The sequence below is a fragment of the Pteronotus mesoamericanus genome, unplaced genomic scaffold (genome assembly GCF_021234165.1).
Source record: "Pteronotus mesoamericanus isolate MK-2021 breed Mesoamerican mustached bat unplaced genomic scaffold, CSHL_Meso_final contig_20, whole genome shotgun sequence".
Classification (NCBI taxonomy): Eukaryota; Metazoa; Chordata; class Mammalia; order Chiroptera; family Mormoopidae; genus Pteronotus; species Pteronotus mesoamericanus.
Genome location: NW_026555085.1, coordinates 44,838,737 through 44,855,687, shown reverse-complemented (window position 1 = coordinate 44,855,687; position 16,951 = coordinate 44,838,737). Strand labels below are relative to the sequence as shown.

General features: G+C 44.0%; 1 protein-coding gene across 1 annotated transcript in view; it reads right to left on the bottom strand.

Moving 5' to 3' along the window:
- Positions 1–16,951, bottom strand: part of NT5E (5'-nucleotidase ecto) — a 57,289-nt gene that overhangs the window by 35,114 nt on the left and 5,224 nt on the right. Inside the window, exon 2 of the mRNA XM_054569675.1 lies at positions 2,286–2,508. Coding sequence (XP_054425650.1) covers positions 2,286–2,508 — 223 coding nt within the window. The remainder of the gene's footprint in view (positions 1–2,285; positions 2,509–16,951) is intronic.

Below are 16,951 nucleotides of genomic sequence, written 5' to 3'. Positions count from 1 at the left end.
AGTCATGTCCAGTACTGGGTGACAAGAGTCCTCCAGATGATCTAGACTCCTTTATGCAAAATTTCTAAGAATCATCATTAAAATGAAATTGCCAAACACAAATAATTCTTGTAAGGAACTCTCAAAACCCAGGAGCCTGAGTTCCAGTTCAAAAAAGTATTCATCTCTTCGAAGACCAGCAAGGCTGTGAAACACATTTCGTGTGACAGGAGCAGCTTGAGATTGTCAGTCAGGTCCTTGTGGTGCGACCACATCCTTCTTGGTCAGAAGAGCACTTCTAAAACATTTCAAAAGCCAGTGACTTGTATGTCGCCTTCTGGCTCCAGAGTAACATCAACAGCAGCCACTAACAGTATGTCACTCAGTGTGCAAAGGCTTGGTCACCTGCGGACCAGCTGTGCACCTGCTGCCTAGAGTACCTGGCGATCCCCAGGTCTCCTCAGTGGGGAGCAGCCAAGCCCCTGCTTGCCCTGCCCCGCCTCGGCTGCAGGACCCGCTCGCCTCAGGAACAGCCATGCTGCTCAGGGTCAAGTATAGCCGACCTATTTGTTGTTTGCAATGGCCTGGACTTATTTTAACAGAAACAATAAATAAAATATATTACTTTTCTAATTGTTAAGTAATTGTATCTCTGTGATCAGTTAATTCATTTTTAAAATTTTAGTTTTATTGAATTTATTGGGAGACATTGGTTAATAAAATTATATAGATTTCAGCTGCACAGTTCTATAATATGTCATCTGTATATTGTATCGTTTACCACCCCAACTCAAGTCGCCTTTCACCACCATTTATCCCCACTTTACCCTCTCCAACCTCCCTTGATGAGGTGTTTTTTTCTTAATCCCTTCATGTTTTACACCCAGCCCCCAAACCCCCTCCCTCTGACAGCTGTCAGTCTCTTCTGTACCCATGAGTCTGATTCTATTTTGTTTGTTTATTTTATTAGCTTCCACACATAAGTGAGATCATATGGTATTTGTCTTTCTCTGACTGACTTATTCTATTTAGCATAATATTCTCTAGGTCCATCCATGCTATTGCAAAAGGTAAGGTTTCCTTCTTTATTTTTTTTTAGCAGCTGAGTAGTATTCCACTGAATAAATATACCACAGATTTTTTTTTATCCAATCATCTACTGATGGACACTTGGGCTGCTTCCAAATCTTCACTGCTGTAAGTTATGCTACAATGAACATAGGGGTGCATATATTCTTTTGAATTAGTGTTTCTGGTTTCTTCAGATATATTCCCAGAAGTGGAATTTCTGGGTCATAAGGCAGTTCCATTTTTAATTTTTTGAGGTGTCTTTATACTGCTCTCCACAGTGGCTGCACCAATCAGCATTCCCGCCAGCAGTGCACAGGGCTCCCTTCTCTCCACATCCTCGCCAGTGCTGTTGTGTGTTGATTTATTGATAATGGGCATTCTGACAGATGCGAGTATCAGTTTAATTCTTACTAAAAATCCTTGTTTCTGTTAGCTTTTAGTTTCCCTTTTTTCTTCAAATATAGAAAGAAAATTAACTTGGATAATTTAGAAAAAACAGCATTTTCTGCTCTCACTGACAGTGTTTTGGTGAAAGTGTTCCTTCCTGTAAAAGCAGCTTAAATGTTTCTTGAATGATTTTAGGAATATATGTGAATGTTTGCATATAAATGGATGCATGGATATAGCAGATACATATCATATATATGTGTGTATCTATATCTATATCTATATCTATATCTATATCTATATCTATATCTATATATCTCATTAGATGATTCAAGAAAATATACACGTATTTCCCAGAAAGCCAGATACACAAAGTCATTAAAACTACAAGAGATGAATAATGCAAAGGAAGAAAGGAGAGTTAACTAGACATGTACTAATCATACTGGAAAAGGAAAGATAATATAAACTGAGGTAGAACCCTGGCTCTGGGCACCTGGACTCCACAGGAAGGAGGGCAGTGAGTTCTATGGCTCCTGTTCTCCAATAAATGGCCCTGGACCGTTTAGCCCTGGATTTGAATGGACTTCCCCTCCAATTTTGAATGCACTGAATTAAACAAACATACTGTCAACAAAGAAGTTCACTGAGCAGAAGAGTGAATGTCTTTAAGTCCCTTAGAACAGTGTGGAAACCACCAGACTGGTTTAATCAATGTCATCCTAAGTATACCATTTGCCCAAAGCACAGGTTGTTCCTACTTTTATCTGCAGTCCATAAAAATAAGGCCAAGCTCTAATCTGGTGCCCCTATTTTCAAGCAATGAGTGCTATAAAAGTAGAAAATACCTGGATTTGAGAGAATAGGAGTTTCTTTCGAAGTGTACCCAACAATTCCCACAGTTTCATTACCAACGGAAAGGATTTTATACGGCAAATAAAGACTTGCTATTTGAGATGCCAGTGGCTCCTTTGCTTTAATGTTTGCACTCAGAATTGGAAATTTGGCCTGTTTAAGGAGTGGATCAATCAGACCTTCCGCACCATTATCAAATTCATGATTTCCTAGTGCCTAGGAGAAAAAGAAAAGAGAAAACGAATTAGATACCCTGGAATTTCCAGCAAAAGTATATTTCAGTGGCTCCCAAACCTGGTAGGGCCCCGGGAACTGATCACATGGTCTTTGTCCTCTCACACCCAGAGTTTAGTCAGTGGTCCTGGAGTTGGGCCCAGGGACATCCAAATCATCGGACTGGTTTAACGGCTTCCGCACCGTCTGCTCTACTGAGCAGTATCAACATAACCCGGAAAGCTGGTTAGATGTCCATTGTTCTGCCATTTCAGATCTGGGGCAGGGTCTGCATTCACCAGGTGCTGCCAGGCCTTTTACCTTCTGTGTTCTCTCATAAACCCACATTTCAATCTACCCACCCATCTGCCAGGGAAAATCAATGGGACTTGAGCAAAAGGCAACTGGAAAAGTATTGTTGAGAGAGACCAGGGGCCTCTCTTCCTCATCACATCTCCACATCTCCTTGGTCATGATTCCCTTATGTTTCCACCATTGGTTCTTGCCAAGGACTCTACGGTCCTCTAATGCTTCTGGGGAAATGAAGATCCCCAAAGGCAAGCAGGAGGGAGCATTCTCATTTTACAGGGTAGCCCTGGTTTCTTCCTTCTGTCCCCTCTGGGCCACCCCGTGTTTCATTCCCAGCAGTTTCCTGTCTGATAAAGTACAGCTGAAATGACCACACCATGGCCAGGGATCCGGATGCACCCTGAGCACAGGGCTTTGTGAAGAGCAGGCATGGTTTAACACAAGCCTTGCCTCCCACCTTCTTTGCGCTCTCCCATTCCCTACTGCTCTGGAAGTGGCTACTAGGTGCAAAACAACCATTTTGACATCTGGCAGCTTGCCCTGGACTAATACTGACAAAACACAACATGCCAGCCACCTCCCCTGACAAGCCTGCACCCCTTTCTCCACTAGCCTCCTGGAATTAGTCTCTTTCCTCCAGGCACCTATCTACCTCTCTGGCTGACAAGGCTGTTTTGCTAACTTAGTATTTAAACCAGTGAGACTCAAACTTTCTAAATAACACACCTGATTTCACTCCACTTAACTGGTCATCTGGAAACAGGCCTGGAACTGCTGGCTGGTGACCCCTCAGTCTAAATTAGTACCCCCACCCCTTGTTTTCTTATAGCCCCACCCTCTTTCTTCCTAGCACATTCCATACTCTAAGGGCATGTTCGTGGGAGCCTCACTATACTAAGTCCTGTCCCCTTCACCCTGTTCCTCACTGTAGCTGCTCTACCTGCCACACAGGCACTCCCTGAGCATCTGCTGCTCAAGTGATTGTGCAAAACGTCCTGAAGCGGATACATTTACACAGAGAAAGCAACGTAACATCTTCACCTACCTGCCTCTTCAAACTCAGAATTTCTGAATTTGCCTTCTCCCCCTTCTCTGAGTATCTACTCATTCTTACCTCTTCCTCTTACCTAATTACCTCCCTCTTAAAAGCTAACCTAGTCTTAAAGTTTCTACCAGTCTTATTGGTCTTTTCCTCTTCTTTTCTGAGATGATCGTAACTTCTCCCTATTGCAAAATGTTTCTGTTAAGAGATTTCAATAGCTATCTTGCTTAACTGTAAAGTTTTAAAAAAATGAACATTTCTATAGTGCTTCATGAAAGAGTATCCAACGTGTCAGCCATCTTGCAGTTTATCAACCAGCATTACATGGCTGAAATTTGGCAATAGTTGACATTATGTGTTTCATTTATTCCATCCTGGCCCCAGCTGCCACCATCATCTACCCAGTCAATAAAGCCAGAAACCCTGGAGCAGCCAAATCCTTCTCATTCACCCCCGACCCCCATCCTTCTACCAACTTTCCTCCCCGTTGACTAAATGCTCAGTTCCTGTCTACCTACATGCAGTCCTCACCTTTCTCTCTGGACCACTGCAACAGCTTCCTAACTGGGCACTCAGCTATGGAAATTTGGCCTGTTTAAGGAGTGGATCAATTATTCCCATCTCTAAACCATCCTGTATACTGCTGCCAGAACAACCTTTCTAAAAGGCAAATCTGATCTTATCAACCTTGACCTTAAGGTCCTATAGATGCTCTCCACTCCCTTTGGGATAAAATTCAACATCCCGAGCACTTTGAACCACATGACTCTTTGAGATCTGGTCTCAGCCTCCCCTCCAGCCTCATTTCTGACACTACCCTCAATGAGCAAGGCAACCAGGCAGGGCTGGCTCCACCACTCGTGAGCAATGATCTGGGCGCATTTCTAAACCACAGCTCCCTCTGGAAGGCCAGTGAATGAAAAAAACAAATGGAATAAAAATAAACCAGCATTTACTAAGCACTTACCTCATACCCACATTATGCAATGTGATTTCATACAGAAAATCTGGTTTTGGGCTGTGAGGTTGGTACGATGATTATTCTCATTTTACAGATGAAAAAAACTGAGATCTGGAGACATTGCATGACTTGTGCAGATCACACAATTAGTAAGTGGTGGAGCTGGGACTGGATCCCTTTCTGTTTGACCCCAAACTTTTCAACCTCGATGCTTGGATGTAAAGGGGTTTGTATAAGGCCTAGTGTATAGTGAGCACTCAAAATCAAATCCTACCTACTTGCAGCTTTTCATGCCCTCATCTATTTTTCTCCCTTTTATATGGTAGATGATGAATGACTGACTGATACATAGATAGGTGGGACAGAACATTCCTTTCTCATGCCATGCCTTTACTGCCTTATTCAACTATGGTTTCAGCTCCTGAAGTCTGATGATCCTTCTAGAAGAGAGATTTCCCAAGAACCCTTCACTGTGTTCCCTGAGTTAGATGTCCTTCCTCTGGCCCATGGTCACCTCTGGGCAGCCCTAACTGACCCTGCACCTGCCCACCGGGCCCCCTAATGCACATCACAATCCCAGGAGCAGAGCAGGGAGGTACCATCATCAAGTGAATAAATGAATAGGCAGAAGTATTGATAGGGGAATACGAGAGTTAGACAATTAAATTAAAAAAAAAATAAAGGTGATTGGTTAGTTTATTTTTTTAATTCAGATTATATTTTATTGTTAATGCTATTACAGTCGTCCCAATTTTTCCCCCTTTGCCCCCTCCACCCAGACCCCTTCTGCTCCTCAGGCCACCCCCACACCGTTGTCCATGTTCATGGTTCATGCACATATGTTCTTTGGCTGCTCTGTTCCCTGTGGTGTACTTTGATCCCCCTGACTAATTCTGTAACAACCAATTTGTATTTCTTAATCCCTACACCTTTTTTGTCCATCCTCCCAATCCACTGCCCATCTGGCAACCATCAAAATGTTCTCTGTATCTATGATTCTGTTTCTGTTCTGCTTGTTCATTTATTTTGTTTTTTAGATTCCATTATTGATGGATATGTATTTATTACCACTTTACTGTTCATATTTTTGAACTTCTTCTTTTTAAAGAAGACCCTTTCACATTTCATATAGTATAGGTTTAGTCGTGATGAATTCTTTTAGCTTTTTCTTGTCTGAAGAGCTCTTCACCTGTCCTTTGATTCTAAATGATAGCTTTGCTGGATAGAGTAGCCTTGGCTGTAGGTCCTTGCTTTTCATCACTTTGAATATTTCTTGCCAGCCCATTCTAGCCTACAAACTTTCTTTTGGGAAATCAGCTGACAGTCTTATGGGAACTCCCTTGTAGGTAACTAACTTCTTTTCTCTTCCTGCTTTTAAGAATCTCTCTTTGTCTTTTACCTTTGGCATTTTAAGTATGATGTGTCTTCATATAGGCGTCTTTGAGTTCATATTGTTTGGGACTCCCTGTGCTTCCTGGACTTCTATGTATACTTTCTTTACCAAGATAGAGAAATTTTGTCATTATTTTTTCAAATAGGTTTCCAATTTCTTTCTCTCTCTCTTCTCCTTCCAGCACCCCCACAATACAAATGTTGGTACACTTGAAGTTGTCTCAGAGGTTCCTCACACTATCCTCATTTTGGGGGGTTCTTTTTTCTTCTTGTTCTGGTTGGGTGTTTTTTGCTTTCTTATATTCTAAATCACTGATTTGATTCTTGGTTACATTCCCTCTACTGTTGATTCCCTGTGGGTTGTTCTTCATTTCAGTTAGGGTATCCTTAATTTCTGACTGGTTCTTTTTATAGTTTCCATGCCCTTTTTTATGCTGTTGAGGTCCTCACTAAGTTCCTTGAGCATCCTTAAAACCAGTGTTTTGAACTCTGCATCTGTTAGATTGCTTATCTCCATTTTGTTCAGTTATTTTTCTGGAGTTTGTTCTGTTCTTTCATTTGGGCCATGTTTCTTTGTCTCTTCATTGTGGCAGACTTTCTGTGTTTGTTTCCATGCATTAGGTAGAGCTGTAGAGCTGCTATGGCTCCCTGGCTTGGTAGTGTGCCCTATTGTAGTAAGTGTCCCATAGGGTCCAGTGGCACAGCCTTCCCTATTTACCAAACTGGCACTCAAGTTGCACCCATCATGTGAGCAGTGTACAACCCCTCCTGTAGCCAAGCCTTGATTGCTTTTGGCAGGTCAATGGGAGGGATTTACCCAGTCCAATCAGCTGCAAGTACAGAAGTGACCATTGACCACCAACCTCCAACCACCATGGAGGATCAGCTTGCAGGGGCCCATTCCACAGAGCTTGATTTACTTCAGTAGGGCTCTAGTGCCCACTGAGTCCACCCCCTGAGCATGTCGCTTCTGGAGATGGTTGGGTGGTGGTACTCTGATGTGGTCTGCAGTTGTTCACTGGGTGACAGCATCTGGGGTCTCTGGGAGGTTGAGGCCAAGGTCAGCCACCTCATGTTCTGTCTGGTGCTACCCAAGTAAACTATGAAACAATCTGCAGTTGGTTGCTACCTGTGCTGGGCTTGGAGTTGACCGAGCAAGTCCAAGCTATGAGCCAAGACCAGCTGCTTTGCTGCTAGTGTTGGGCCTGGGGCCACTTAGCAATAGGCAGGGGGCACACTGAGGCCAGATGCTGTCTGTTTGATACAGTTTAGAAAAATTGAGCCAAGCTTCAAATTTGTCTGAAGCATGAGCCAAGACAAATTATTTGTATGGAAAAGCCATGTGAAATAGCCTGGGTGGGCCTGAAGGTTGGGTTGGGGGGAGCCTCAGGACATCACCAGGTGGTTACAGTGTGAGCCAAGTTGATGGAGTCTCAGATACGGCTTTGTGGCTTTGTGGATGGAAGACTCAGAAAAGGACCAGTGGCTCCTGCCAGCACTTTTATTTGGGAGTAAGTTGACCCCCACTCTCACTCTGATGCTGGACAATTCAGTTCCTCCCTGTATGTCTCTAGGGCCTTTCAATCTGTTGTCCTCACACTGGAGCTCAGAGGGAGTAAGTCTGAATAACTCCGTGTAGAGGCCCTTTAAGAGGATCTACCTGAGACTCTAGCAGTTTATCTTCCACAGCCTCAATCTCCACCAGTTTTTATAACCAGAAGTTATGGGGACTTATCTTCCTGGCACTGGACCCTGGGCTGGGGGGCCTGGTATGGGGCTGAGACCCCTCATTCCTGAGATATCGCTTCCAATATTTTTCCACCACAACATGGATTGGGACCATCCTGTTCTGCATCTCTGGCCTTCCTATCAGTCATGTTGTAGTTTCTTCTTTCATTCTGTAGTTGTAGGAATTCCATTCAGCTTGATTTCTGATGGTTCTTAATGGTGGTTGTTGCGTAGTTTAGTTGTAATTTTGATGTGGTTGTATGAGAAGGTGAGGCATGTTGACCTATGACGCCATCTTGACTGAGAACTGGAAAATTTTTAGTTTTAAGCTACAGTTAATAAGGTTTGTAATTAATGCATGCATGTAGGAACTGAAGGTAAGACCTACCCTGACTCCAGGAGACCACAAGCAATTCCACCTTTGTGCCCCAGTAGGACTGCAAATGATCAAGATGGTATTTGAGCCGTTGTGCTCCAGGGTGAGATGTTGTGCTCCAGATAGAGATATCTACCTTGATAAAGAATCATCAGCCAGCAGATGGAAGGGTACTAGGAAAACTGCCAGACTGCCGCTTTTACCTGATTAACCTTTTACCTAAATTCCAAACTCCTTACCTACACTTTTCTTCTCCTTATAAAAAGCTTGAAATGAGATGTAAGATGGTCTTTTAGGGTGCATAACCTGCTGTCTTCTCAGGTTGCCAGCCATCTGAATGAAGTGCCCATAAAGATTCAATCCCTGAACTACTTGTTGGTTCTGGTGCTAACAGGCAGCATGAACACCGACTTCTCTGGTTTCAGCATCTGTAGCAAATTTCTTCTACACACAACTAATTTTTCCTACAAAAATTCATGCAAATGAAGTGGGTTGGAAGGAAGAGGGATCAAGTGAAAAAAGAAAAAGAACTTACGGACACAGATAGCAGTGTGGTGACTGCGGGGTGGGGGGTGGGTGGAGGCGGAAGAGGGTATAAGGGGGATAAATGACAGTGGGAAAAAATGCAATAAAAAAGTTCACACAGCAAATTCCTTTAGAAACTTGTATTTTCATTCCCCCCCGCCGTGACTCTCTCCTGTTTGTGTCTCCCTCGAGCCTCATTATTCCTTAGCTCTTCAGAAGGAGGAGCCTGCCAGTCCCCTGAGCACACCGTGCTTCTGCCACACCACTGGCATCAGGAGCTCAAGAAATGTGCTAAATAAACTAATTACTCATTTCTATTATTTTTATTAATAACTTAAAAATCCTTCAAAGAGTGTGCCCATGGGATGAACTTAGAACAATGAAAGATAGAATATAACAGCAGATAGCTGTTCTGTGTCCTTTGGCATCTTATAGAGCATTTGTATCAATAATTCACACATAAGAAAATTTAAAAATTCATACTGCTGTGTTACTCCTCCCTTTTTTGTGTCCTCTGAAAACTGCCTTAAGTGTGTGCTTGTCGACATGTTGCTGCTCTGCCCAGCTTCCCTCATGCCTTTAACAACTAATCCTGACCTGATCTACATTGTTACTTGCCACTTAATGCTGTAAATCCTCACATCAGGCCTGTGATTTCCCTAAGTCATACTCTTATATCCTCCCTTTCTCTCTTCTGTTCCTTTGCTTTCCAAACACTTCATTTCTGCTATTGGGTTCATTCATTCACTAGCCCTATTCATTCACTAATTCTAGTCCAGTGACGGCCTTGTATATTTTCACTACAAACACTAAATTTCACTGCCCTACCCCCTCCTCTATCCATGGCAGATGCCAACACACCTTTCTGTAAATTAAGAGAGCAGAGCCTAGTAAATGACCTTCTTCAGTATCTCCAAGCAATTCCCTTATTTAGACAAATTTTCAGGTAATTGTGAGGCAACCACATCTCTAATCATTTATTTCCAATACACTGTATGCTAAAAAGAATTTACCTTAACACTCAATTGTCATTTTTTGGATACTAGAATCATAGAAATATAATGTGAGCACCTGGTCTCAACCCAGCTCCTCACTTTCACTCCTTCTCTTGTGCAGGAGAAGCCTGAAATATTATTAAAAAGCCCAAACCTGATGATTTTATATGAAAGAAATTTCCCACACTCTTTGTCTAGCCCAGCCCAGCCCAGGATATCGGACCACCCAAACACCTGGAATGTTCCCTGCTGTTTAAAGCTAAAAACAAATGAAAATGTAAGGTCAAGAGGTAATTTGCCTTTTCTGTGACTCAAAATCCTGTTGTTGTTGTTGTTGTTAAATGAACTACGAAGAATATAGTCTGGTATTTTTTAATGCGTTCTGCTAGTATTTGTCAATACTTACATTTGATGGGGATAGTTTGTGAAAGAACAGTGGCATTGGAGAAACTCAGTTGACTAAGGATAAGGTCCAGAAGGCTTTTGAGGTCATGTGAGTAGGCAATGGAAGAATGAAGATATTTTAAGACTTCTGATTCCAAATTTCTTTTTTAGATTATTAAAAATACCCTGCCACTGTGACTGAGGAAAAATGTGTGTCTAAGTTTTGGTTTGAAAACTCACAAATTCTGAACACAGGCCAAAATTTACCGTCTGTTTGGGGATAAGCAATTTCTTTACTTAGACACATTTTTAGGTAATTATGAGGCAATCACATCCCTAATCATTTATTTCCAATGCACTGCATGCTAAAAAGAATTTAACCTAACAATCTTTTGGATACCAAATTAAATGGAAGGTAACTAATATTCACCCAAACAGAAGTGCAAACAAATACATGATGTCATAATTCTACTCTGTCCTACATCTGCAGTATCTTCAACACCAGACTCACAGAAATATGTCCATGGAAGATGCTAATAAATTGACTGAATCAGTCTTTCCCACTGAGTTTGGACTGAGCATCAGAATCCTGCTTATATTGCCCCTGCAGGAAATTACTGTCAATCAACTAGATACTGACACTTGAGATAAAATTGTTTTTCATGCTTACACTATGATAATAATTACAAGAGCAGAATTTCCTTATTGACTTTTAACTACAGCAAAATACATTTTCAGTGAGTGGCAAATACTGGAAACAATACTTTCAAATATAGAAGGAAGAATCCTTTCTGACTTTTCTGTCTTCAGCCTGTTTGTTCCAGGAGTAGTGTGGAGGGGGTCTGCAACCGAATTCAGCAGTCACTCAGACAGTCTGCTGTCTGACTACGCTGTTGTCTGAGGCTACGGGCCAACTTGCACGTCTTTTTCACTTTCAAAGCTCTTCCTAGGAGGAGCTGCTATTTAATTCATTTCCTGCTTTTACCCAGAAACAAGTGTTCCCATTGGTATTGAGTAAATGAGTGAACAGAAGAAACAGTGAGGACGCTCCTCAGGGTGAGAGGAAGAGAAAGAGAGCACTTGGTGTGAGAGCAGGTCAGTGGGGTGGCTACTGCAGCGCGGATCAGGGCCTGAGCCTTGAGGCTGACATTTGCTCATGGTCTGCAGAAGGGGACACAGAACACAGTGGCCATCAGACAGTCTTCCATCGAGGTCTCTCATGATTCTGGAGTATTTTGTTTTGATGGGGAAATCTTCCCCTTTCTGATTTTCCCAGTTACAGCTGATTGAGCCAAGCAACCTTCCTCCCTGGTAGTAAATAATATGCATTAATTGCCCCCCCAAAATCCATTTAAAATGTACCTAATATAGAGGGAAAAGTCAGTAAATATTTACTGGATGGATGAACAAGTAAGGAAATAACTGGTGAACAGAAGTAGAAGAGAATCAACTCCCATGCCTGGAGTTCCTCGGCCCCTGGGCCAGTTGTCCGCACAGCCTCTTCCATGTAACCTGGCATCCTGGACCCGTGGCATCGTGCCTGAGAGCCGCAATGGGGACAGGGCCACAGGACGCAGTCCCTCTGGACTCTGGTACCAAACTGGTGAAGAGTTCCATTTTGAAAACCTCTCGTGAATGAACACAGCAGCCACAGAATGATAATTTCATCAGGAAACTGGGCCACAGAAGACAAGCAGGTCGTAAGGTCCTGAAAGCTGAAAAAGTCTCCCAAAGCCAAGAACCTATTAGGCCTCACTGAAGACAGAGCCTGCGTTCTCAACAGGGAAATGTGTCCACAAATCAATAAAACTGTGAGGCGGTCATAGTGCCCCAGCTCTGATAAGCACCCCCTGTTGCAGCACCCTTGGTCTGTTTGCCTCAACCTGCAGCAGAATCTTTATTACATGGCTTGCCGGAAAAAGTACATTTTTTCCAAGTGTTGAAAGGTGCCCTCCCCTTCTCCATTTCAGGCCTGCCCGGCTTGAAACCAGGCCAGGTGGGTTATAGACGCTGTGAAAATGCACGGGCCCAGGAGGGCACTGGTGGAACAGAGGCCTGGGCCACTTTCCCGTTTCTTGTTTCGCACACCCTAGATGGAGTTGTCTGGGTGAGAGCTGGTGGTCACTGCCCTTCCTCCCTCACCCCTCCCCATGGCTCCCCATTCCTCTCTCTCTGCTGGCCAGCGAGCCCCCTGCCAGGTAGAATACCCAGAAAGAGCACTTACTCCCAGAAACTTATGAATGAGACACTTGTGCAGATGCATGTGGTCCCAGGTGTTGGGAAAGGGCCTCCACCTCCAGAGAGACACCCCGAGAAGCAGTGGAACGGCCAGCAGCCCTACCCTCCTCCCCTCAGCCCTCCCTCATGGCCAGTCAGCCTTGAGGTCTTGCTGTTTGGGCTCCTGCCCCATCCCCCAAGGGGTCTCCTCCTTCACCACACTCCACTGCCCCACTCAGACTCATCGAGTCCGCTAGCTGGTCTCCTGGCCACCAGGCTCACACACTTCTCAGCCACTCACTATAGGCTGCCTTCCTCAAACACCCAAATGCTTCTGGCTTTAAGTCTCTCCAAGGTTTCCCTACCTCGCACCAAAATCTCAGTCCTGACTCCCTGGACAGCCCCTCCTTGATCTCCCTGAGCTGCCTCATTTTTTCTGCCAAAACTTCAGGTGCTCTGAGTTTCAGGAACACTAACCCCCTCTCATGCAACGAGCTGCTTTAGATGCAGCTCAAGTGTGACCTAACCTTGAGAAGCCTCCCACGGCAGTTCCACTGTCGATGCCTGCCTCTGTGTGGCCGTCATACCTTACCTCGCACGCATGTCTCTAACAGCATCTGTCCTCACTGTGGCTGCCTGTCCTCATATCTTTCTCCCAGAAGCAGGGAGCGGTGTCAACTGTCTCTGTATCTTTGGTGACATCAGACAAGAACCTGCCTGGCCCCAGTGCCCAGTAGTTGTTTACTGAATGGATAATAAAACCACCCACTCCCCAGCTCCATTTTACTCTATTGTTTGCTCTGTGAGCCATTAAAACTTTTCAAAAGAAGGCAGGATATAAAAACAAACTTGGTAAAACAGTTGAGCAATAACTTAATTGTAAAATGAGAGGAAACCACGTTGCTTGGAAGCAGGTGAAAAGCTTAGGCAACTGCACCACAATTCACAGCCCAAGCCTCTGGCAGCCTTTTCCTTACAGGGAGGCTGGCCTGGTTCTCTTCTTTTCATGTCCTGTGTTTTTATTTATATTTCTACTAACATCTTATTGGCACTCATCTGTGAATGGAATAGGAATTTTTTTAAAACAAAGCTTGTTGAACTTTCTGTATGTCTTGTATGTGCACACATGTGAACATTATTTAGATTTCATAATTTCAGTTATGGAGAAAATGGAACATTTTGATCAGCCTCTGTCGGAAATCTGCTTAGGACACCAACTGTTCGGTCTGCCAAAGGACACCTATATTTGAGTTAAAAGGGGGGCATTTCATAGCCTCAGCTTTGTTCACAGAAGACTCTAAAAACTGCCACTAAATTTGGCATAAGGGGCTATCAAGAAAGAGAATTTTTTTAAAAGAAAAAAATGACAAAAAGAAATATTAATAGTTAAGACTTTCATGCTTCATGGCCAGGCCCTATTGACATATTAACTTATTTCTTACAATGAAATGAGGTAGATGATATTTCTGTCCTTTTCAGAGATGGGGAAACTGAGGCATAGATCTCCCACCACTAACACGTGGCAAAGCAAGGTAGAGAACAAGGGTAGTGGGGTTTCAGCATGTCGGGCGTTAACCACTCTGCCAAACTGCCGCTGCTAGAAGCACCTGGAAGGGAAGCACCTGGAAGGCTGAACAATGTTAGTTTCTCACAGGGTCCTAGAGTGCCAAGTAATGAAGCCACGGTCCCTGTTCTCAGGGTGCTGACAGGGCAGAAAGGGAGACAGCAAGACGTAGCAAGCACATCAACCCCTCCGTTTGTGCATACAGAAAACAGGCGGGAACCACAGAGAGGGATGCGTGTGAGACAGCCTGGCCAAGGCGCAGGCACGCCCTGCTTGTCAAGGACGGAAGGGGCTCAGTCAGGGGACGCTCCTGGGCAAGTGATTATCGACTGTGTAAACAAATGAGGAAATGAAAACAGGACGGCTGAGGCAGTCAAAAATGTTCCCAGTAAAGAAAAGAGGCTTAAACACAGTATCAGAAGAAAAACAAAGGAAAGAAGAGTTGATTTAAGAGCAGGACAGTTTGCTGTGATGCAGAAGAAAAAAAATTATTTCGATTCACAGATACCAATTGTACTAATGTCAAAAAGCCATTTGTCAGGGATTTGCAACACATGCATTGAGTCATTTACACACTAGCTCGCCCCATTAAGGACCACAAGTTGCAGTCCACCTTATAATTTAAGGGTTAGGAGAGAGCCTGGTCTATTATACAATGGGGTTCAGTTTCTAATCACTCAGGAAGACTCAACAATAACGTTAGGAGGGGAGGATCACAAGTTATATTCGGTTTGGTTGATAGATTCCCGGCACTGCAGACCACTTCTGGTTTGGGGCCTGTTCCACCCTTCGGGCCCTGGCAGGTGAAGGTGGCTTCTGACTGACTGGCAGAAATAATCGTTGGGGCTCAATCCAGTTCATCTGCACTTCAATGTTTGTTGAAGGAATAAGAGAATAAGTATAGAACAGAAAGCATTTCACATTTTCTGTATCAGATGAAAAAATTTACAAACTCTCCATACATGCAAAATATGCATATCAATGTTACATTTAGAATTACCTGCTCAACTGAGGTCCAGGCAGGTTTAAATACATCTCTGAGCTGCTAGAGGGTCCCGGCTAATGTGTGTGTTACACACAGAAGCAATTACTCAAGTGAAGGAAAAGAAATGTCAGGAGACAAATTCTCTTGATGCAGTTGACAAAAACAGAGACAGGAATTTATACAACATTCAGATGTATTTGTGAGTGAGTTTCAAAAAGCTGCCAATTTGGCGTGTGATTTATTTGGCTCTTTCTAATTTTCAGTTGAGCAAACACAGATGTTGGAACGAGGGCAATAGGAACTCTTGAGGTCAGTTTCACCCAGCCCAGCCCTGGTGTGGGACTCAGAATGGAACAGAGGAGGCAGAAGGGCCACAACCCCACACACAGACTCACATCACTGAGGCCTGGGCATCTACCACCCCCGACAATTTCAACTCCCCAGGTCTGAGATTTAAAAATACTGACAACCTTCTCTGCCTTTTAAAAAATACCATTGTCCTCAGGATAGCTCTTTGAGGCTTCCGAACTAGCATTGCTGGTCTGTCTTCCTTGAACCTAGCTTTGTTATTGAACATAGTAATTCTGACAGTTTCCTTGACATGAGAATATCATATTCCTTTGCAAAAATTTCATTTGTAAAGCACCTGAATATCAGGTGACTTCTCTTTACTTTAGGGATTAGTTTTCTGGGGGGGAAAGAAAACACGCTCACTGCCACAATCCCTCTGCAGAGGTGTTAGAGTTTTAGTCACCTGTGCTTTGTTTTGCTTATCCTCCATCCTTCATTGGTCTTACTCAGCCTCTTTATTTGGTTAAGAAGGGGTCAAATGGGTACTGTCCCTGCCATTTACTGAACAGCGAGTTTCACCCCAGCAGGTCTTGTTCACTGTCCTCAGTACTTAGCTGAGTCTGGCACATGGTAGTGCTTAGTGAGTATCTGTGGACTGAATGAACAAATGAGCTGCAAAGACAACAGGCTTGAAACCAGGCTCACCCTCCTCCCACTTCCTTAGGCGTCATTTACTATTACTAGGAGTGACCCTCCATCCCAGATATCCTGGGGCCCTCTTTATCTGGAAACAATGGGAGAAGACCCAACCCATCTTCCCACAAGGAAATAGTTGCCGAGAAAGTAACTGTGAGGAAGAAATAAGAGAGTTGTCAAGCAAACTTAGACCTGTGAAAATAAGTCCCAGGGCAAATCAAGTTACTCCAGTGGATTGGAAGCCAGGCAGAGGGTTGGGCAGGGGCTGAAATGCTGAGAAATGACATGCAGCAGACCACCTTCTCCAGTTCTCCTACTTTATAGATGAGGACTCGCTGCCCAAACTTACAGAGCTAACGACTTGGAAGAGGCAAGCTGTAAAACCTGGGTGTCCTGACACCCCATCCAAATCCCTTTCCATTTCCCAGATCTGTCACAGCCACAAAGGGGCCCAATCATGCCAGTAAGCCTAGGAAAAGCCTTTAGATTGCACCTCTGTGCTGTAAATAGCAGGCTTTAGCTCTCGGGGTAAGCTTAAGTAGAAGAATCTGCATTCCCGTGTAGTAGTGTCAAAGTCTGCTGTCTCTCCGGTGCCCCTGGCTTGAACCCTCTTAGTCATCTCTTGATTACCACCCTCTCCTGAGACACTCCAGCCAACAGCAGGTGAGCGCGGCCAGCACTCACTGAATCCCTTACTGTGGGCCTGCCCTGCGCTAAGCACTGGACATGCGTCATCATCTCCTTTAAACCTCACAGCAACCTACAGGATGAAGTCTACCATCACGCCCATCTCACACATGTAGAAAGGGAGGCTCCAGGAGATTAAATGACCAGCTCACAGTTCATAGATTCTAAGGGGCAGAAAGAGGACTTGATCCCAGACACAGTCACTGGGAGTTCATCCTTTCAGCCATAGGCCGTACTGCCTGTATGTTAAAACTGGCTCCCCTGGATTCGGCCTTTCTTTCCCCATCGCCACAG